Source organism: Melanaphis sacchari, unplaced genomic scaffold, assembly GCF_002803265.2.
Source record: "Melanaphis sacchari strain LSU unplaced genomic scaffold, SCAv2.0 Contig40_pilon_pilon, whole genome shotgun sequence".
NCBI lineage: Eukaryota > Metazoa > Arthropoda > Insecta > Hemiptera > Aphididae > Melanaphis > Melanaphis sacchari.
In genome coordinates this window covers 1867148-1891763 of record NW_020271264.1, presented here as the reverse complement: position 1 = coordinate 1891763, position 24616 = coordinate 1867148, and the positions used below count along the sequence as shown (strand labels likewise).

General features: G+C 31.5%; 1 protein-coding gene across 1 annotated transcript; it reads right to left on the bottom strand.

Annotated features, from left to right (window-relative positions):
- Nucleotides 1-118: 118 nt before the first annotated feature.
- On the bottom strand, nt 119-22657 carry LOC112597323 (tubulin beta chain-like). The gene is made up of 6 exons (XM_025343316.1): nt 22465-22657; nt 6715-6823; nt 3219-3463; nt 1505-2064; nt 326-650; nt 119-210 (listed from the first exon to the last, which is right to left on the bottom strand). The coding sequence occupies exons 1-6, from the start codon at nt 22519-22521 to the stop codon at nt 145-147; spliced, it is 1362 nt and encodes a 453-aa protein (XP_025199101.1). The 5' UTR covers nt 22522-22657; the 3' UTR covers nt 119-144.
- Nucleotides 22658-24616: the final 1959 nt, after the last annotated feature.

Here is a 24616-nt window from a genome sequence, read left to right as displayed (position 1 = left end):
ATTAAAATCAAATACAAAATGTTTAATAATTTAATTGAGAGAAATTATACATAATATGTTTCTATATATATATAAAAAAAAATTGAAAAAAAAAAATACATAAATTAAGATTACATTAGAACGGTGAAACTTACAGTAATAAGTTTAATCGCACATGTCTGTCTCTTCGGTTTCTTCTTCTTCAATGTACTCCTCGTCCACCGACGCCTCCTGTAATGTAAGATGACATTAGGGATATTATAAAATAGGTGTAACAACAATAAATCTTTCGTCATCTCATGTGATCAAATGTCTTGTAGAAAAAATAATAAACCGAAAACTGTACCTGATACTGTTGGTATTCGGATATCAAATCATTCATGTTAGATTCAGCTTCGGTGAATTCCATTTCGTCCATACCTTCGCCTGTGTACCAATGCAAGAAAGCTTTCCTTCTGAACATGGCTGAAAACTGTTCGGATATGCGCTTGAACAACTCTTGAATGGCCGTGGTGTTTCCGATGAACGTAGAGCTCATCTTGAGACCGCATGGCGGAATGTCACAAACGGCCGTTTTCACGTTGTTTGGGATCCAATCAACAAAGTAGCTCGAGTTCTTGTTTTGCACGTTCAACATCTGCTCGTCCACCTCCTTCATGGACATGCGACCCCTGCAAGTCGAACGCATAAAAATATTAACTCGTGAAATGATTTTATATAATGGTATAAGTATGACTGATATGCAACAATATCGGTTTACTAATCTGTCATCTATATCAGGCATTTTAATGTGTAGGAGAACATCACTTGATGCTTGAGGATACAATTTTATTTACAATTTAAGTATTTCGCATTGATCAAATATTTAATCAGTGTGATTTTTATTTAATATCAGTTATTATAAATCTATTTGTTTTAAACGTTTTTAGTAATAAATATGAGTATGATTTATTATTGTCTGCAACTAATACACACCACAGCTAGTATTAAAGGTAATAAAAAATAAATACCTAAATTAAAACACGGTTTCTTATGAGTAGAGCAGAAAAATTTATAGCGACTGTGAGTCTGTGAATATTTGTTTTACGCAATCACAAAAATAGCGAATAAATTTTACGTTAAGACGGAGCCCTACGATTTCAAGAGACAAAAGACGTACTGAAGAATACTGAAATTTTCAATCGAATATACATGGTATACTTGTATAGTACCTACCTCTACTGAAACTGTCTATCCTATAGATATGAAAAAAAGATGACCACTTAAATAGAACAAGAAAAAAATTCTAACAGGTACGACACCGTAGTGAGACGTAAGATGATAGACGAACACATTTTGATACCTAAGATTTGAACTACCACTACTATACTCGGTTCGTAGAATAATATTCAGCACTCTGAGGGGAGGAGTCACGTTATATTTTTTTATCAATAATATGGAAAGCTCTAGCCTCCCCCCACCAAAAAAACTATTACGCCATTTGCCTCTCCGAGAATTTAAAATGCACGCTCACGGCATTACTGACCTGAATATAGCAGCGACAGTGAGGTAGCGGCCGTGCCGGGGATCGCAAGCAACCATCATGTTCTTGGCATCAAACATTTGCTGGGTGAGCTCGGGCACGCTCATGGCCCGGTAAGACTGGCTGCCGCGGGCTGTGAGCGGCGCGAATCCAGGCATGAAGAAGTGGAGCCGAGGGAACGGGACCATGTTGACGGCCAGCTTGCGGAGATCGGCGTTCAGCTGACCGGGGAACCGGAGGCACGTAGTCACGCCAGACATGGTCAACGACACCAGGTGGTTGAGGTCGCCGTAAGTCGGGTTGGTCAACTTCAGCGTCCTGAAGCATATGTCGTACAGCGCCTCGTTGTCGATCAGGTACGACTCATCCGTGTTCTCCACCAGCTGGTGCACGGATAGTGTCGCGTTGTACGGCTCCACGACCGTATCCGACACCTTCGGAGACGGCATTACCGAGTATGTGTTCATTATCCGGTCGGGATACTCCTCGCGAATCTTCGATATGAGCAGCGTGCCCAGACCGGAACCGGTGCCGCCGCCCAGCGAGTGCGCCAACTGGAATCCCTGTAGCAGCGGACAGTGACCGTCGATTAATGGTTAAGTACAGTTACGCGGTGCGAATCGGCATTGTTACCGTGGTGGGAAGAGGGGGGTTGGCATTTTTTCTAGAAAATTTAAAGACGACGGTGCATTCTGCAGGAACGCACGTATTACGTTATGAAAATTGCTCTGCTAAAGTCTAATATGTCATATGGTACCGGCGAGTATTTACACCCACTATTCAAACTCCTGACTGCACCACTTACGCAAATAATACTAATACGCATAGCGCGTATGGTAGGTACAGGCGTATCCTTCAGACCCTTCGTCGAAGTTCTTGTTCGTGTATTTTTTTCTAATATCAAAGTTTTTATACTACTTGAAAACGAAAAATAATAAGTTTGGGGAACGCCTATAGATTTTACGATAAATGTGTTAATTCGATATTAGAATTCATTAGTTTCAATACCTATCTACACATGACGTATCATACCTACATTGATGATAAAACAACAATGATATCTATCAATAATAAGAATGATAATATAAAAAAATGCGATCGGTACCATACACCGGTGGAATTTATAATAGTAGGTACATGTCAGTAAATTAACAATTGGCCATCGTGACTGAAATATATTATGCCTATGAATGTACGATACGTGTTAAAAGTTAAAACGTAAATAGGTGTATATGACTGTTACATATTTCAGATCCCCGAATAGTTTCGAATTATAGGTAAAGAAATAATAAAAGCGCGGGAGATCGTCGCACATATAGTAATATACGTGCAGTTAAATATAACAAAATATAATATTATGTATGATGTACCTATAATAAGTGTTTGGACAAATTCCAAACTTTGATCCCCGTCGCGACGCATAGTATATTTACCCGCATACATACAATATAAATAATTTATACATTCATACTATTAACGAATAACGATCTATGCTATAAGTTATAACTTAAAACATTCTCATAAATTTGCGATTATCACGCAAATACGTATTATCCGTTAACAAAAATTCGGTTTATTTTTTATCGTCGCGAATTGTACACGTAAAATACAATAAATACCTTCTACTATATAACGGTTTCCGGACATGTAAATATTTACCGATTGATCTATAAAGTGAAAATATTTTTTATTTTATTCCTAATTATTTTATATATACCTGCAGACAGTCGCAGTTCTCGCTCTCTTTGCGCACCACGTCCAACACGGCGTCAACGAGCTCGGCGCCCTCCGTGTAATGGCCCTTGGCCCAGTTGTTTCCGGCACCTGACTGACCGAATACGAAGTTGTCCGGTCGGAAGAGCGCGCCGTAAGGTCCGGACCGGATAGACTCCATGGTACCCGGTTCCAGGTCGAGTAAGACGGCACGTGGCACATACTTTCCACCTTCCGAACGGTTGGCGGCTAAAAAAAATATTCAATAAAACGTTAATTGCGTGTCACTACAAGTTGTGTTCAAGTTGTGATTCACAACATGCAGTAAATAATAATTATTAATATTGTATATTAATAAGTATATTGGTATAAATTACATATTTGTGGGTTACATAATTTGTTTAAAGTTATGGGACGTATAAGTAGGTAATCGAAGACATCTCGTTTTCTTTTTTTTCTTTTTTCATAAAAATACCAAAATACGATACCAAACACTGTAAAACAAGTTATTTTTTTAGTATAATATTACATTCGTTTGTACTCGTGGGAACTACAATAATGGTTTGTCGTGATATTTAACATATATTTTTATCTCGCATATTGACGTACTTATTACTGTATAGGTCAAAGATATTGAGACCATGTTAAGATGATGAACTGTAAATAAGGGACAAAACTAGTTTATTACGCCCAACTGATCACAGTCTTGACTTAGTCATATTACAGATATTATTTTTACATAGTTAATATAAACATAATATTTTTAATTAGAATATATTCTGTGGTTACACTATTAAATTATAGTTATTATGTACCTATACCTATTACCTCCCTATATAAATTATAGCTATTTATAATAAAGTAGAGTAAGTACGTACGTAGGTATTGACTATTGACTATTCAATGTTCATACAATATATTATATTATAAGTGTTACCTATATATTATTGTTTTATACGTCGTAAAATTACACGATAAAAAATAATTAAGAGGCCGTTCTGATATAAAAATGCGTTTTAGTAGTGCCAATCGTATCTATAATATGATTATTATTCTTTGATAAATAAAATGAATCACTGTATAGATATTTGACTTGACTATTTTTATTTCGATAGATACCATAAAATAAAATAAAGAATCAAATAAATTGTTACGTTTAAATTATTTTTAATGTAATAAAAATTACTTGCTTATACATTTTAGAATATTGTATTATTTGTATTTATATATTATTGTTGTTTTTATTATTATTATTATTGATACAACAGAAGTGCATAAAATACGTGGTATATTTCGTAAACATGTTTATACAATGGTTGATGGAAATATAAATAGGAAAGACAAGTTGCAGTGAAAAATTTTGTTACCGCATAAGCTAAATATTTTTTTTTAAGAATTATTTCCGTTCTGCGCATATAGAGTGATTCACAAATATATTTACTAATCACCCCCATTTTTCATTCAATTATAAATTTTTTCAAATTCTGATTAGTGGAATTTTCAAATATAATACTTAAATGATATTTTAAAAATCTTGAGATTTCTTGTTTAAGGCGGTGATTATTATGGCAATTCAAATTTCTGTTTTTCAAACATGAACCTATTATTAAAAATTATATTTTTAATTGCTTATATTATTTTTTATACATATTTACATCATTATATGGTGAATCACTCTGTATACACTTTCATATATATAAATATTTATATATATAGGTATATAAACAATTTGAAGCATGTGTACAAATATCTATTCATATAATATACCCATACAGTGTACACTTAACTCTCTATTGTTCTACTCGCGTAAAAATTTTGAATTATAAATTGGAAAAAAAACGCGAAACCAGCAGTATTGTATAGTCAAACCGCAAACAGAATACATCACATTCATCTTGTTCTCACATGTTTATAATATAATAAATGATAATATTGGTTTATCTGTAGTTAATGTAAATAAAACCTATTATAGCTAAGTAATATGTATTAGTACATTTTCGTCTTAGCTAATACATATATATATATGGAAGTACATTTTTATATCATAAAATATACAAACATAACTATAATTGGTATGAATTATTTTTAGTAATATTAATTTTAAAGGTTAAAAGAGATAGTGGTATAAGTTATATGGGTACATAAATCGACTGTCATTTGCCTAAGTATTATTGTTTATTTAATAGCTAACAATTTAACAAAATAAAACACATTTTTGGAAAATAGTAAATTCTCTAATTAATATTATTGTTATACGGCCCATTGTGGTTTTATACAAAATAGTATTAAATGTTTAAACGAACAATTTAAATTATTTGTGTTTTATAAAATAATTTGTTTTAGGTACTCTAAAGTTGTATCATTCGTCAACAAACATTTAATTAAATTATAGTTTTGTAGTTTTATTTAATTATAGTATTAAAGCATGGAGTATCAAGAAAAAAATGCAATAAAAAAAATCAGATATAAATAACAAGAAGAGAAGCGAAAATATCTTTTATTAGTTACCAATTTTTGTCATATATATGTGTGTGTCTAGTTTAAAAAACCTGGTTCAGATTAGATATTTATTTATTTGCGGTTTACGTTTCAAATTAATTTTTATAAATACCTAATAAATCAAGGTCGGGCTTACAATATTTCGTGATTGCAATGAATTAACCATGCAAGTCGCTGCACTATGGTACGTATTATTGATGAACCTGCGGATTCACATTTGACAAAGACAAAACAAATTCATGCTTACTGTCTTCCGGTGCGTGGAGATGTGCGGTCGTTGACGGGTTAGAATGGTTAGATAAATAATTTTAATCGATTACCGATTTTTTTATATTATATTTATAATTTACAGGTACCTATATGTATTAACATAATATTACAAGGTGTGGGTATGTTCGACAGAGTATCATGGGCGGTCGCCAAAACACGAACGATACGGCCCCGCCGAATGATATACAGGGCGCTTAATAAAGACGTCGAAGAGGATAATAATATTATATCGTGTCAAACTAATAATGAATATTATATGAATGATACACCCGCGCTGTAGACCGCTATGTAGTCAACACATAATGTAATATACGCGGTGTACTCGGTACGCGGTGTCACGATCCTCCCGCATCGTTCTCCGACTATAAACGCGGTAGTAATAATCATTGACCGTCGTCGTAAACATTATACATTATATTAATAATAACTGTGATGCACGTATAATTCACTGTAATACACATTAATGTCCGTAGCCGTCGTACAAACGTACAAATTATTATATCGTCGATTGGCCTCGTCGTTGAATAACCCCGGCGACCGGGCGATAATAATAAATACGTACGTCCTATACTCGTATATTATATTATATAATATATTATGATATTGCACACATGAGGCTACACACAAACACACGATAAATATATATATGTATATCGTGATATCTTTATGCGTCTATGAGCGTTAAGATTGTTAAGAATGTTAAGATATTATAATGTTGAAGAGCGCCTTACCAGACCCTTCATTGTAGTAAACGTTAATGCGTTCCAGCTGTAAATCGGACGTGCCCTTGTAGAATCCCGTGTAGTCGATTCCGTGCTCCTCGGATATTACTTGCCAGAACTGTAAGAAAAAAACCACACACAAAAAACGACCATTAGTATTACGTTTTGACACTAGTACGATATTTATTATAATATGTGTAGGTAAATTCGTCTTGACAAAAAACTTATCAAATCCTGTAAATTTATAATGTTGTAAGTAATAATTAACTTCATTGTGGTAAAAAAAATTTTAAAAAATAGTAATCGTGCATTCACACTAAGAACTATTATATTTATGAATTATGATGATAGAATTATTTAGGTATCATCATCAAAAAAATAAATAATAAAATAAAAGGAAAAAACGCTTTTTTTCTCAAAACAGCGCGTAAAGCAAAAAATTTACGGCATCTCTGTTTAGTGGTATAATACTTATAACAGGGTTGTACGCAATATCGTGCTTGATGCATAAGACGTTCGTTATCTTCGTAATTGGTGTACGCATGAATCCAGAACGGATTAGCCGTCAAACAAATTATTTTAAGAAAAGAATAAATTTGTGATTAGAAGGTCGGGCCAATTCAATTTTAAAATGTTAAATTTTTCCATAAAGATTTCTTATATAACACAAAATGTATTTTTGTGGCACAAATTATACCAAATATACCCAAAATGATAATATGATATTATGTATAGGCACGAAATATAATTAGCGCGCTAATAGTGTAATAATTATTTTGTTTTAATGGTTTTTATAAAATTATATTTTTTACCTCCGGTAAAATAATGAAGCACGATACACTATACGAGAAGGCTACCATTCTATATTAATCGTTGCTTAATATTCGCATTAAATGGCTACTCTATAATATTGCTGTACGTATCAACCGCACACTCACACGTAGTAATGTCTTTTGTGTACAAGACCAAAAACACATACCTACGGTTAACACGTACATCACGTTGATTGCGTTGTAGGAACGACAATAACCATTTTGGTAATGTGAAATCTGTGAAAAGTCTGACAACAAATATATAGGCGTCAGATGTCGACATTCGCTGTGAAAAACATTTGATAGCATGAAGAATATGTAAACTGGTTCTCCATTCAATGGCTAGTAGCTATAGCTAAAATATGACTATAATTAACTGTTAAGACTGCAATCATTTTGGGGGCTAAAAATCGCTTCTCCCGTAAATATAATATTATCATGGAGAAAAGTTTGTAGTATACCGTTTACTGATAACCGTGGTAACCGGTTTCGATTCCCACGGACGACGACCACCACCACTACCACCACCACCACACCCTTCGGAGATGACTTTAAGCACCCGTTAAACGACTTTTTAATAACTCCAGTTTCCGGATGCGTTTACCGGCTACAAATAATAAAATATATAAGCCGTTGTGGCACAAAGTAATTTCGTGTGATTTCGACGATGGAATGGATTCGCCGCCGGAGCAGTAACGACTAATGCGCCAGAAACGCGTAAAACCCGAAGGTATTCACACCGTATTCTATAATTTTTGTTGTTTCTAATATGTATGTACATATTGTATATTGTTTTGTTTGCAAATAACTAATAACAGTCGAGAAATCATTAGATGTTCGACGTACTTAATAATACGCTACGCGAGTGATGAGTGTGTATTTCCGTCGAAAATCGTTTCAAGTACTGAAGTACATAGAGATATACGCAAACACGGGGTGATTCACTACATGCCAAGCGTGTTCACCGTCATTATCGTACATTACTAACCGCGTTAGTTGTAATGCATTTTTATTCAAACTTTAAAATTTTTAACTATTCGTTAATGTCATAAAATTTCGAGCAATTTCATTTTTATACGTCAAGTATCTAATTATTAGGAGCATCCTATGGCGATACAATAATTTCCTATTTTCAAATGACAATTTTTTTTTTATTATTAATAATTGTTAACAGATGATATTTTATACTTGAAAACGGCGACCTATATGCAAAATTCTAACAAATAGTTTCTACGGTTAAACATATAATATAAAATGGATGCTATATTCTATTCTATGTATATAATATATATAATATATTAGTTATTAGTACATAATATATTATTAAGTTCTAACTGGTTTAAAAAATCCCATAAATTTGTAAAATATTCATGAACAATTATATTATATAGATTTACAATCAATGTAGTATACAATATTATTATAATAAAAAATAAATAAATTTAAATTTAAATTTTTTAACGATACGATCAGTTCTTTACCAACTTTAAATCATAAAAATAACAAAAAATTAAACATCACAGCAATAAAAATGGTATAGCATGTCAGATTTACATTGTGTTATTAATTTTGTGCAAGGACAATTATACTACTGTTTATCTAATCAAATTTAGTTTTAATTAAAAATGTTGAATAATAAAATATAATTAGTGGAGTTAACGTTTTTTTAATAGATCAGAAATAATTACCGGTGGAATTTATATGTTATTTTTTTACACGTAAAACAATCGTATCAGTGGGTTTACAATCGCTTCGATTTTTGCATGTAGACATCAACAATCTTGAGCATAAATCACCAAATTCTAACCCGGTCGCGGTCATAAACACCAAACCGTGATAATATAATAACGTACGACGACGTCTTCGGGATACGCAGCGTTGATTGCGTGAGTTATAATTATAATTATTAATTCCAACAGCGTATAATAAATAAATTAACAAATAGCACACGCTCGTAAAACCCCAAACGAGTATATTTATTTATTTATTTATAATTTACAAGCGCGGACTTAACCTTAACCCTTTAATACGATAATATTGAGGTTTATTTCAATACTTCAATAGTTTACTATAGGAAGATGTTTTAAAAACAAAACAGCATACAGATATAAGTATTTGTTAGGTATAGAAACTTAAGGAGATAAACCTAACGTTAGGAGTACATAAGTGCAATAACTATCTACACTAAAATATAAAGGGGGGTTTGTTATTGGTATTTGTCATATAAGACGTCTCGGGGGGGCGATGGTTCATTTGATAAAAAATGGTTAACACATTATTGACAATATTATCGTATCATTATAATGTATACAAGATGATTTGAATGACCGGATCTTTTTGTTTAATTTCAAGTAGGTTTTAGTGTTTCAGATAAATATAATTTTGAGGAATATTCTCATATTACATCGTTTTGTTAGTGTAGCATTTTTTTTATCGTTATTAACGACAACTTATAGTTTTTCATTTCATATAACCAAAAACCGAATATACGTTTTTTTAAATATTTTTTTTTTATACCTTAATATCAAATATTAAATAAATTAGTACATACATAGTATTTTATTTATTTTTTATTTAGATAAACGGTAAACGTGTACAGTTTTGACAAGTGAAATAAAATGACAAGGGATACCTGTAGAAAAAGTTGTGGTTCATATTTTACTCATTTCAAACATTAAAATTATTATAAACTTAAATTAAAAACAAAAGTTTATATTGTGTACATGTAATATATATGTAGAGTGTAGGTAATAATCGTTATTAAAAGTAATAAAAACTAATAAATAAATTACTTGTATTATAATAATCTTTAAATTACCAGTATAATATAATATGAACATATATTTTTTTTTCAAGAAAGCAAAATGTGATTGAAAACGAGCGGTAGCTACTATCCAAGATATATCCTGTACTACTATTCCCTACCACCTTCAAGTTTTGTTAATCAGGTAATCAGAATAATATATATTATGTAATAAATAAGGATGAATTAATGAATAAAAATAAAAGGTTAATGTTGGATTTTATGTTATAACTTGAGCAGTATAACGTTATATTGTGTGCTACTGAAGCACACAATATACTATAAAATATTTATCGATAAATCTTCATTTTTAAACACGGAAATTACTGCGACTAATTTAACGAATCATTCAGTACATCTTATTATCGTAATATATACCTGTCTGACGCACAGGGGCCACTATACTATATAGCAGAGGTGTTTCGTGCAGTGTTTTTGACGCGTGCAGTTTCGTGGTATAATTTGTGCGCACATTTTTATAGTTGTTATTCAATTTGTGCGTCGTGCGGAAATTCAACTTCACATGCAAAAATACTATTATACGGGCTGGGGTGATTGTGTGCGATGTACAAGGCACGCGTATAGTATATAGATATTATTATTATTTGCCAGGGAAAAAAACAAACGTAAACGTTTCGATGGCTTGTAATGATATGATTTTTTTTTTTAAACGATCTACCCAAAGCCGACTGCCAGAACTGTCGTTTTGACAGAACTGCATTTATCCGTTAACATACATACGATGATGACCTGCGTGCGCTAAACGAGTCTGACATTAATATTAAATTTATAAATGCGTACAAAGGTGGTACCTACATTTGGAGACACCTAGCTAAATATATATTATAGATTATAATATATGCGCATGTGAACGGACGATTATAACGGCTATATTATTAATTTTATTTTACCTAGATATGTATTTTTTAAATCATTTTTTTTTTTCTTTAATTCTTACAACCGTTTTGCGAATATTACGGAAGCCACGATTTAAATTGTTTACGATTGAAATCGATTACCTACGTATTACATATTTATACAATAAATATTTTTGGCTTTGTCTGCAGTAACTATACAGTATACACGTAAAGAAAAATATTAAAAAGTAGTTGTACATAATTCGAACAACTGAAGGTATGACAAATTCAGATAACAATTAATAAGCATTTTTACGTTTTTTATATTAACGCGATCTGTAAACTATAATATTACAATACTTATATATAGTTATACAATGTAAGCTTACGTATCAATATACATTAAAATAGCAATATTCTATTGTTATATGAACAACTAGGTATTACTAAACATAATACTACATAGTTTCCTATCATAACTATTTAACTAGGTATGGTATATTTTTACACTTTATTTATATTTTAATTTTAAGGTCTAGTGGCTATATTAATTTATGACTTCTTGTATGAAACCAACCTCGAGTGTACACAGCATACACAGTATTTATATTAAAAGCTGTTTTTCAAACATAAAATAATAACACATTTAACTCGACCAATATTTTTATTTATACCTGTATACATTTTATACATACTTAGAGTACGAACCGTAGGTATTTATTGTTTACGACCACTCAAAAAAAAGACATTTATAATTATATATTATATAAGTTTTTTTTATTCATACTATTATTATTTTAAATTTTGGAGCAATATTTTTTATGTATATATATATTATATACAAACTGTTAAAATACAATTTTGTACGGGACTAACTAGGCGCCTAAGTTTCGTCTATAAAGACTGTCGTTTGAAATTATTTATTTTTTACAATCTGTTGTAGATTGTAATGATTGTAGTAAAAAGTGGTGGGCGGTACATTTTGTAGAACTCATAAAAACCTACAAACACAATGATATGTTTACACATACATTACACGCATCGCCCATAATGTGGCTATATTACAATAACACTATGTATAAGTAGAGACCACCGAAACCTGCAGGAAATTGAAAATCATATCATTTTAAGGGATTGGCCGCATAGACCGTATAAGTGGCAAGTGTAGTATCTATATATAGTGTACACACTGTTAAATTATCACGTTAGTCATCGGCTACATATGCAGACATACTTAAAAAAGGTATACATTTTTTTAAATTGCGTATATATACATATGTGTGTATGTAGATTACATTCGGATTAGTTATTCGTACTAATGATACACGTGGTTACACAGAATAGGTCCGTAAAATAAAATAAAATCTGATAAGATTTACACAATTACAAGAATAAGTTGAATATATAAATGCGCATTCGGTGAGTGGTTTTTTGAAAATCTAAGATTACTACACGTGCTAAACAACATATATTATACTTACAAGTATGTAAGTATAAGTATAGTTGTGCAGTTATGAGTGTGAGAATATGAGTGTGTGTTCGCAATAATAAGTATCGTGACACGATAAGAGAGTATATAATACTTATTTCTTCGTCCATTTTTTACTATGCCAGCCGCGCGAGCACAGACATTCTTCCTATCGCAGTTTCTATTTAATATATCATAATACGTAATATATAATATATTAAATTTATATACATATATAGCTCCTAATTATTTTCCATTGACCGCAGTGTAAACATTTTTTTTTTTAACTTATTTCCACTCTTGTGAGAATTTAAAATATTTACGACAATACCTGTTTTTTTTTTTTATTATTATTTTACGAGTTTGACCACGGGAATACGAAACTTTGCGAATACCGTAGCAACAATAGTCAATAATAACATGTTAATCAATCGACTGTTGCAACATCATAATCTCACCAAGGGAATGACGAATCAATAATTCGATAAAACGCGTTCAAAATCTAATATATATATTTATACGTTTATAATATTGATAAACTGCAGTGGTCCCGCGCCGGAATATATTTGTATTCTCCACGTGTGCGTAGGTGTGCATATCCTGTGTAAGTTTTGATAATATTATCTGATGCGAGCAGATAGTGGACGAGAGTCCAAAATGCATATATAGTATCGTTTTGTGTAAAGTATATAATGCATAAATATGATACGGTTTGCCGATCTGCACCACTTCAGTGTAACGGATTAGAACCGAAGCGTGTACAATTATAAAATTGTTTTTTTTTTTTTTAAACACACTTGTCGACTTATTATTTTTTTTTAATAACAGCGAATGTATATGCATACATATTTATATATATGTATTTGAAAATAACCGGACCATCGCTGCAACATCGGTGACGCGCGAAAAATTTAAAATTCATACTGTCAAGACCGCAGCGGAATCGGTAATAAAAAAATTTAAAAAAATCTAAATGCATTTAGGTAAACAGCGCATTCTCGTTGTACACAACTCCATAATTTACCAAGTATTACTCGTATATTATGTTACGTATACACTCGACAGCAATTATGTATATTCGCTACATGCGTACATATATACATATATTATATTATTACCTACATCCGAGGATAAGATCGGGTTTTGGACGCGACGAGATGGAAAACGAACGAGTGTAATAAGCGCCAACAAACGGTTTTTTTTGTAAAAAAAAATTGTACGGTTTAAATAATTGTTTTTTTTTTAAATGGTATATCGCATGGTAAACGATATAGCGTCGAACGTGCACGTGGGAGGCTATAAAAAAAATGTCAGTACCGATACGTAAAGTATAATAATATTAATATTAATTAATGATGACCGTATAATAATCATTAATCAGCTGCAGAACCACAGATAGTATATAGTATATACTATATCATGGTCTGTTACTGCAGGGCTATAGCCTATATACGTTTAAATTAAATAAACCATGTTAATTTCATATTAATTTTTTGAACTGGCTAAGTAAAAAATCGATATAAGTTATTATCATCGTAATTAGACATCGTAAAATGACCAATATTTTAATAAGCATTTCAAGTATATGTAATATAATATTTTCCCACAAAAAAAAAAAATGTTATTATAAATAAATTAATATATATATTTTTTAAGTCGTTTAAACCACGAAGTCTTGTATACTACTGGAAAATAATAAAATAATTCCCAGACACTCTATTTCATATTAATTAATACGCACTTGTATTAATTAACCCACTATAATGAAAATACTCGCTATGCGATCGATTATAGACTATAGTATTTCAATTTAAGTTTTAACATATCTTAACAGCCATGTAGAGATAAAAAAATGGTCAACGGCTGTTTTCACATAATATAATATGATCTAGTGTTGAAAGATAATTTACTAAGGATCAGAAGACATTTACGATAAAAATAAAAAATTGTTGTTCGAACTAAATTACTTTAAAATGATATGTTAATTTTATTTTAACTTAATAAATTATTGATAAATATGACTTATATATAACAGAAGAAACTGAAGTTTATTAAATATCTAAACATAATTGTTAATTTAATTAATTATTTATATTAATTATGCTGTAATTTTATGTATTGATTACCATTTCTAACTTAATTTATGTACTCGTTCTTTTCCTACTCTTAATATCGAGACTCAAAAAATATAATATTGAAACCATTAGAGTAACTACGCATTATTCACGGCCAATGTGAAATTGACTTCTACGCCGCGCCAGCTTGGTTAAATTTCAAATTGTATTAGCCATTAAGTAAGTAGGTACAATAATATTTTATACTACGTTGTATCTGGTGTCGAAGGAACAGCCCTCTATGTCGTGGCAGTGTTTAAAGCGTATGATTATATACACTATATAATATATAGTATATACTTCATATCTATATCTTTACGATAATATTATGCATTCAAACATGTGCAGTATACATAGAGAAGAGGCATACGTGTATGCTGTATGTGGCGGCGGAAGTGTCTCTTGGTCCTTTTTAAGATGTAAAAATAAAATAATTGGCAGCGGCGACGAATAGTCACATAATTATATCTATTCTGTATAGGTTCTACGCACTCGCGTTCCGGAGGAAAGACCGAAAATAAACATTCCAGGGGACTCGTCTGGAACGCTGTCAGGAAAGACTTTTCACTAGTGTGAGTGTGTGTGTGTGTGTGTGTATGTGTGCACGTAATGTTTATTTCGGTCCTTTTGACGCACTCCAGACCGACCTGGAGGTCTGATGACGGATTTGTATGTGTATAATATTATTAAAAAGTATACTTATACGTCGTCGCACTCGAAAACGGGCGATTTATCTTTTCGACGCACACAGTCGGTGTTTTTTCTCTAAACCCTACTTAAGTCTCAATAAAAGTCATTAGCCGACGACACGCAGTTACCGCGCGTCCAGCACGACGAGGTGTTATTTATACAATAATGTTGCCCAAGTTACGGTAAAAATCCGCCATCGGTTGAAATAAACCACGTTCTACGTCCTAGTGATAGATGCATTTTTTGTTGTTATACATAGTGTACCAGACGAAGAGTGAAGATGTATCTTTAATCTTCGAGATATATACCTATTTTAACGTACGATAGAATGCCAGAAATAACTCGACGCCGGATTGAACGCAACATTTCTCAAGACCCGAGAATCCGCACTTCACGGACCTGACTGTTGTGAAATGTAGATTTAAATTAAGTTTTTAAAGCAAACAAACAAATATGGAAGAAAACGAATTAAAAAATATGTATAAATGTATAAATATACAAATATAAAATCTATATGAAATTTTAAACGATTTTAAAGCAAATATTCTGCATAACTACCACCGTCTTTGTAGTCGGCCAGTTGATTTAGTACCCATGTCTATACAACCCGTTAAAGATCTATGTTGTGCATAATGGAAGTTGATTTATCGCGATAAACCGCGAAACGTTATTAATACAAAACTGCATCGTGTATAACGACTCTTCTTCGTCTCTTGGTCCGGAACGATTTCTGATCAGATTTTTAGATTAGATCTTTCCGATCTAGGCACAGTGTATACACTGCGTGTGGTACACGCGATTATAATATAAATTAGTAAAATTACAATGATAATTTATACACTTGGCTGTGAATCCCGAGAAAGTAGATAAATAATAATATTATACAATAATTATTACGGTCGTTGTACCCATCCAAGACTCCTAGTGTACAGACAGACGTGTATTTTTACTATTTATAGAACATGCACTTTTTACGTCCATAACAGGTCTACGAATCTGTAGCAAATTAGTTGTGAACTATGGAGACGTTCATCTTGGTAAAAAGTCCTTACCTCATACAATAATGTCTAAATGTCTTAAAACTTTTATTTTACGTTTTATTTATATTTTTAAACTTTTGCGTAATTGTTCGACTTAATAGAAAATTTAGTATATTTCCGTATTTTTAAAATATTGTAGTGTAGTACACTGTACACACTATATATAAATATGTTTAACGATTATAGATTGGATGATAAGATATACCTAATTAGGATTTATTTTCGTTTATAATTATATTATAGACAAGTTATATTTTTGTATAGCATTATGTATATCTAGGTACTCATTTTACTGCTGTTAATTATAATTTGTAATTATTAAGTTTTCTCCGCGTGAACATATATGATAAATAAAAACCCAAGTTTTAATTACATTTTTTTTAGAAATAATTTTTTATGGAAATTCACTGTAAAATTTCTAAAAATATCAATTTTAATTATTTTTAATTACATTTAGTATTTTAGTCTGTTCTTGGCGTAAACCACGGTAAAATCATTTAAATTTGAAACTTTTTAATTTCGATGATTTTTTTTTTTTTAGATTAAAATTTGTGTTGTTTGTGTGCATAATTGTCCATGCGCTCTAAAGACGTTGTCATCATCACAACGAAAATATAGTCATTGTATATGCTCGAGTTTTCGTCGCAATAAAATTATAAAATAATGACAATGAAAAAAAAATATCCACCGAAATGTGTAATGACACGACATAATGTACAGTACGAATATTACGGCAAATCTCGGTGTAATCATTGGCTAGGTATATTAAAATATTATGTTTTATATATTGTGTTATGCATTAATATATAATGCCGTGTTGGCGCATTACAGTATCAATACAAAATCAAAATACGCGCGCGTTTCGTTTTCGTATGTATAATAATATGTGAGTAATACATGAATTGTATGATGTTACCTACATATTATATAAAAGAGTTATCATATCATAATATGATGACAATATAAAATTTTACAGAGAAAATAATTATATAGGTAATAGAAGATTACAATCGATTATTATACACCGTGACAAGATGAATAGCTGCTGCGCGCGATGATCATAATGAGTGTCCTGTGGCGATACAAACTAACAAATTTATTTTTATTTTTTATCAAACAAAAAGTAATATTTATTTTAATGTAAATTTTAAGCAAACGGTTTTTTTTAAACGTTGATGTATTTAAATCAAAATACAAATGAAAAGTTTCCGTCAAGCGTCAATTGCTTATGGTTATATTCAAATTTTTTTATAAATCATAATAATTATATACCTAACCCATGTCTTTTCATTTATAAATTTTATTATTATGAACCTATTATCGTTAATGCCTTTAGTTACCTTAAATTAAATACATCAAAAATGAATCGATCAAATCTTAATTTATAGACATAAAGTTTGAAAAAAAAATTAATTTTCTTATAAAAATAAACGCTAAGAGAGGTTGACCCATATTAGAAGTCAAAAGGTTTGTGTACATGGTATTTAAATATACTTAAATAATGTAAATAAACACATCATAATTAAAAGAAAAATAGTCAAATAAGGGTGAGCACGTACAGTGAATCATCTGATATAATAACTATATTTAAGTATTCTATAGAAAAGGAAAATACTACTATAGAAACACACTGCAGCCCAATAGTTTATAATAATATTATTATGTGTACATGATGTAAGTATATATAGATACCTATACACAATGCGCGTGGTGCAGCGCGTACTGTATGCGCTTTATAATAAAACCGCGGACGTCGTGCAGCACTATAAGCTGCGGCAATGGTATAAGCATGTATATAATTTTTTTTTAAATTAAAAAAAAAAACGAATTTTGTTTTTTTCAACTTGTAACGAGTATGTAGTCGTTTTGGACCACGCCGGGACGATACGACGTGTGTAACAATAATAAAAATCTAAGCATATACCTACACGCGCACATTCACCATCATACTTATACTATGTGTATGTATATAATATATAAATGTGTATGTGTGAGTGTTATAATAACGAAGACGGCGACTATACGATGGACGTCATAATATTAATATTATCATCGTGAAATACGTGCGCAGAACGTTGAACTTCACACCGGAGATACATTACATTCACTGAGTATAGGTGTAAGTACCCGCTGTACATCTACATCTACCTGTAAATTTTATGTGGGTACCTATATATACACACACCATGTATTTACGTGTATTATTATAATGCGTGTACCGAGTTTGCTCCGATCGGAGACCATTGTGTTCGATATAATATAAAAATAAAATAATATAATATTTTATATGGGAGCGTGGCATTGTTAAAATATAATATTCTACCAATTTGTCAGGGTCTTTCCGTCCTGCATTGCTGCTGCGGATACTGCTGCTGCTACTGCTGTAGCTTCTTCAACAGTATCATCGTGCATACAATGACGATATTATATATACTTCACTGTGCGTGTGTGAATCTCCGTAGCCGCCGTAAACATAATAATAATAATGGTAATATATATATATATATATATATATATATATATATCGTATTATTATTATTATTATTATTATTATTATTATTATTATATACTCCTATATTGTTTGTGACGCGTAACGGCACAAACGCGAAAATGCAATTTTTTATCATTATTTTTTTTTTACGAGTAGTTCGACCGTCGCCGTTTGTCGTCGCGGAGAATATATTATAGCATAAATTATTTTAAATCTTGCCGAAAACGGGGTCGGTGGAATAATGTTTAATGTATGATATTTATTTATTGCAGGAATAGACCGGCAAGTCGGGGAAGAATAACAAATACGCACTGTGCACTTGCTGCAAACACAATGGGTGGACGCCCAGTGCACCCGCAAAGACGACCGCTAAGACACTGATGCTGCACCGCGAAACATGATTGTAATGTTATTATTATTACCAATGTAATAATAATAACGATATTATAATATTATATTATAGACGATGTCGGGGACCGGTTTCCGTTCGAGTTCCGGAAATCCAGATCGCGCGTGTCCGAAAAGGTACAATTATCTCCAATGAACTTGTATTACTTTTCCCGTCGCCCTATATATTATAAATTATAATATAATAATATGTATGTACGTATTTATATACGCTGCAGCGTCTTCGCGTCGTTTTTTATCACGTATATATATATGTGTATAAAATATTTAAGTATATAATGTATATAGAATATTAGAATATTCAAGCGCGTGTGGTAGGTACTAGGTATGTATATATATATGTATTGTATAGATTTTTGATGCGGTCGTCGTTAAAAAATTACGTTTGTAAACGCGTGCGCCACGCCACGACGATCCGTCTGAAATATATTACAATAATAATATTATAATATGTGTTTCGTGTGTATGATAAAAATTTTTACCGAGAGAATAAAAACAAAAAACTCAGCTCTTCCCGAACACGACGACGCCGATGCAAACCGCCGAGCACAATATAATAAGTTTAATATACTTATTAGTTATTACACTGCAGGTACAATATTTTAATCGAATTTCCACATAAAACCTAACTGCGTCGGATCATGACGTTTGTATTGTACCTGCATAGACTATTCTATAAATCATTACGATTATTATAGGGCTCGAACTTTGTTGCATTGTTTTAGTTATTGGATAGATGCCTTTTGCTAGGCAAGTAATAAATTCATTCACGACTTGATCGGATAAAATATCAAAAGGTTTTCAATGCATATTTTGCATATTATATTATATTTAAATGCTCTCATATTATAATTTCGCATATTATATAGCTGCACGTGTATTCCCTGCGTTCTTGGTCGATAATCAAAGGTACTTATAAAATTCGAGTTATTGTAAATGATAATAGTTTATGAGAATATTAAAGAGATGCGTGTGTGGACGTTATAATATAAATATTAGCTGACGAACCGTCGTGGCGCCGTCGTTATCTGTTTTACATGTATTTTATTGTTTACAAAGTGCATACATATTATTAAATGGACTACCTATAAACACAGTGTGGCGAGACAGTATTTCGTTTATTTTACAGACAAGGCACACAAAGGTCGCGGATTTGTGTACACCGATCGTTTCGAACGAACCATGGGATAGACGATCATAAATTATCGTGCATTTGTATAGCAAACCCAAGGAGTGCTCCTCACGTATGCGATCAAATATAAAATATTTACTGCAACAGGAATGTCGTCTTATCGCGTTCAATATGTATAATATAGTGACCAACGGCGATAAATTCCGGCAGACCGTGTTTATAAAATCGAAATACCTAAAACCGTAATATTATACGCATAAAATTATAATAAGAATAAGCTTATTACATCGTTTAAATACGAATTAAGTCGTTGTCGCCGCCTTAGTCTTATCGCTGTGGCGATTAGTAATTTATTAAAATATTATTATTTTATCTATGAGTAGCTAGGCGATTTGAGAGTCGTTAAATGTATGACCATTGTTGCCTATTGGTATATTGCAGTATATATTAAACAAAGATTATGTTTGAATAAACACATACGCAAATGAGTGGAGCTTTGTGGGATCAAAATCCCCCAGCAATTATAAAAATTCTTAATACAAACGTTTCACAAATAAATTAAAATACGAATAAAACAAAAATATTCAGAAATATTTTGACACTCGAATCTCGAAAATTTCGAAGCAAATCAGCACGGTCGACGAATATCTATGTAATAATTAACTATATAGGGCTGTAAATTTGTAGTATAATAGTGCACTCAATTTAATTTATTATACAACGAAACTATTTTTTTAAAGTTTGAATTATACAACAACTAATTTAATTATTTTGAAACTTATTTTACAATTTTTACTATTTATGTAATTTGTTCCATTTTTGTTGCATTTTATAATGCATTTTTTTGAAATTTTATAAAGTACATTAAATTTACAGTTCTAATTACTATGGGTATGTTTTAATTATTATTGTAAGATGCACAACGTTTTATAGGAGCCGTTTCTTTTAATGATTCAACACGCTAAACCGGTAAATCATCGTTAAAACCGGATATTTTACTATACAGGAGGAAGCGTTGTGGATATTAAATGAGGAATATTGATTTGACAAACTATTAGAAAATATATGTCGACTCGAAAACATACCAAGTCATTGAAAAAAAAAAATACGTTTACTTAAATGCTAAAAAAATTGAGTTTGTTGCATACAATATATATGTGCGTATATATATACTATTTCAACAAGGAATGTTATATATTATTTTTTCTGAACGATCAAAAATTTGTGTTATTTATGAGGAAGTAGGAAATACATACTTTTAAAGAACCGCTGAATCGTCAAACTCGAAATATACATTTGTTAACTAAAATTATACGATGATGTTTGAAATTTCAATTTTTCATAACCAAAAAGTAATTATACATAGAAAATCCAAAAAAATACAACGTTTAAATCATATAAAATTTTTCCTACATGTAGTAAATACCTAATTAACATAGAAATAAAACTGCTATTTCGATCAGCATAAATAAATTTCGACAATCCTATTATATAACACGATGATATTCTATACAATGTATAATCTATTTAAGTGTCAAAACTTATTATTTCGAAGAGTTTTAACTTCTTTGAAAATATTATATTTATATAATTTGTATCATTACAGAAGATCATATGAAAAAATTAAAATGTATTATTTATTTGAATGAGAACATACATTTTTAATTTCATATCCGCGGAGCAAAATAATTTTTAGAATATTTCAATACACAAAAATTGAATTATGAACGGGTAATTAATAAATTGAAAATATTTAATGTTTAAATGAGCAGAGTAACTGAAATTTGTGTTTCATTTTTTGAAAAATTTTGTTTTGCATTAAATTATACATAGGCAAAAAAAAAGTATAAAACTTTTCGAAATAACGAGTGTAGATACTTAAGTATATCACTATATTACAAACGTATACTGAGATAACGAAGATAGTGTAATAGTGTGACTTACTTTGGCGCCGATCTGGTTTCCGCATTGTCCGGCTTGCAAATGCACGATTTCCCTCATGTTGATATAATTTTCTGTTCAAGTTTACAAAGTTATTTGCAAAAACTGTGTATGTGTTAACTATTGGCTGCTGCTACCGTTAACTTCTTTTGGACTTCCGACAAGATGAGGAGTGCACCGAAGAATGGAGCCCTCGAACCGCGTTACACTACTTCGTCAGCCGAACGCTTAGACGGTTTCCCCTACCACCGAGTGCGCGCGCGGCCCATACTCCGTGGTAACACTATATATTATTTTTGTTTTTACAATGTATATATTATTATATATATTTACACATACACACAATTTATATTTATATTTTACGTATATTATAAGGATAATAGAAATTGCTGGTCGTGAAGAATATGTAAGGCGAACCCATCCCTCCTCGTGCATCATCGTATATACATATTATATGTCTACTACGGTGATGCACGTGGCTTCTCATCCACTTGATTTGCATGTAAGTAAATGCATGCTGCGGCAGCGGTTTAAAGCTATGCAATTGATGTCATGATATTATATACATTAAATATATATACGTATACTTTAGACCAGCGATTCTCAACCTTTTAACATCCAAATACCACCTACACATCTTGAAAATTTTCACGTACCATTTAATTTATAAAACTCTATTTTATCATTTTGCTTATAAAAAAACTTATAGAATATTAAAATGTATTAAACAAAAGTAAAATTAAGTATGTACAATTTGTTAAAACATAAATCGACCAAGCATTACAACATTATAGAGATTATCGTTTATCTAAATTTTTATCTTTAACGTGAGTAAGACCGGCTATTTGGTTTAGTAATCAAATAAACGAAATAATATTTTATTTTATGATGAATATTTATTTTTCATTCAAGTACCACCTTTGAGCTTTCTACGTACTATTTGTGGTACACGTACCATAGGTTGAGAACGCTGCTTTAGACGTTTTTAGACGATATCAACTGATAAGGTTTATTTTTATTTTTTAGTCATGATAACACGTCATGTTATTACATATTATCAGCAAAATGAATAGTCCAATACGATAATCCACCGATACAAAGGTCAAATTATAAGTCATTCTTTCCGTTGCCTGCCTATACAAATTGCAAGACGTGTCATCTTATAAATGATTATCGCGGTGTTTTTCTATAAAGCTAATGGAGAAAAACAACTGAGGGGCCAAAGATTATTTTTTGACACTGAAGCCACCCCATCGGTAATTATAATATAATATACACATTTTTGAGCGAGAGTCGTAATCGCCTACTGCCTAGTTATTATCGGAAATAAATAATACGTATACACGACACGTCACCCGTTACTGCAACCTCCTTGGTGCGAATTTCGTCGGCTATATACTAACACGATGTATATAGGTACATGACAATATGTATATAACTGCAGCAGTGGCAGCTGTGTTAGTTGCAGACACAAAAAGGCGTTCCGATGCACCGTGTGAATAAACTTATGAAAATAAAATACAACCAAACCGCCTCGGGTTTTGATTTCATTGTTCACCGGAACGTGAAACGTGCGTCATCGACTATGAGAAATATTATTATTATATTATAAATAGGTACCGCGAACCGCGGCGCGTGTATTACGATGACTTTTCTAAAGTATAATCAGTCGTCGACTGCGCCAATCGAAGGAGCACTAACAATGTCGGCCGGCGTTTGATGAGAATACGCGATAATGCTAGCAAAGCTTTAAAATATGAGGAGTGACTGTTTCGCGATTCGTGTTAAAATTTGTCTTTTTTGGCGCCGCGATTGTCGAACACGACGACCACACGCGCGTCGTCATACCTCACGTGGTACATTATAATATGCAGGCCCAAAATATGGGTATCATACCCACTACCCGCGGCTGTTGTACGGTTCGCGTACTGTATGCGTGATAAGTATAATAACACGAAAATCGTGCAAGAAAACGTCAGACTCACGAAGTTCCGTTGGCGGACGGGGAAGATCTATATACAACGAGGATCTATACGGACGGCCGTGTATATCATAATAGAATAATATCACTACAAAACTATATGTATAGGTATATTATGTTGTGTAGTGTGTACAGTGCGTTTCAAGACTTGGCCCCGAGTCGGACGTGCGGTCG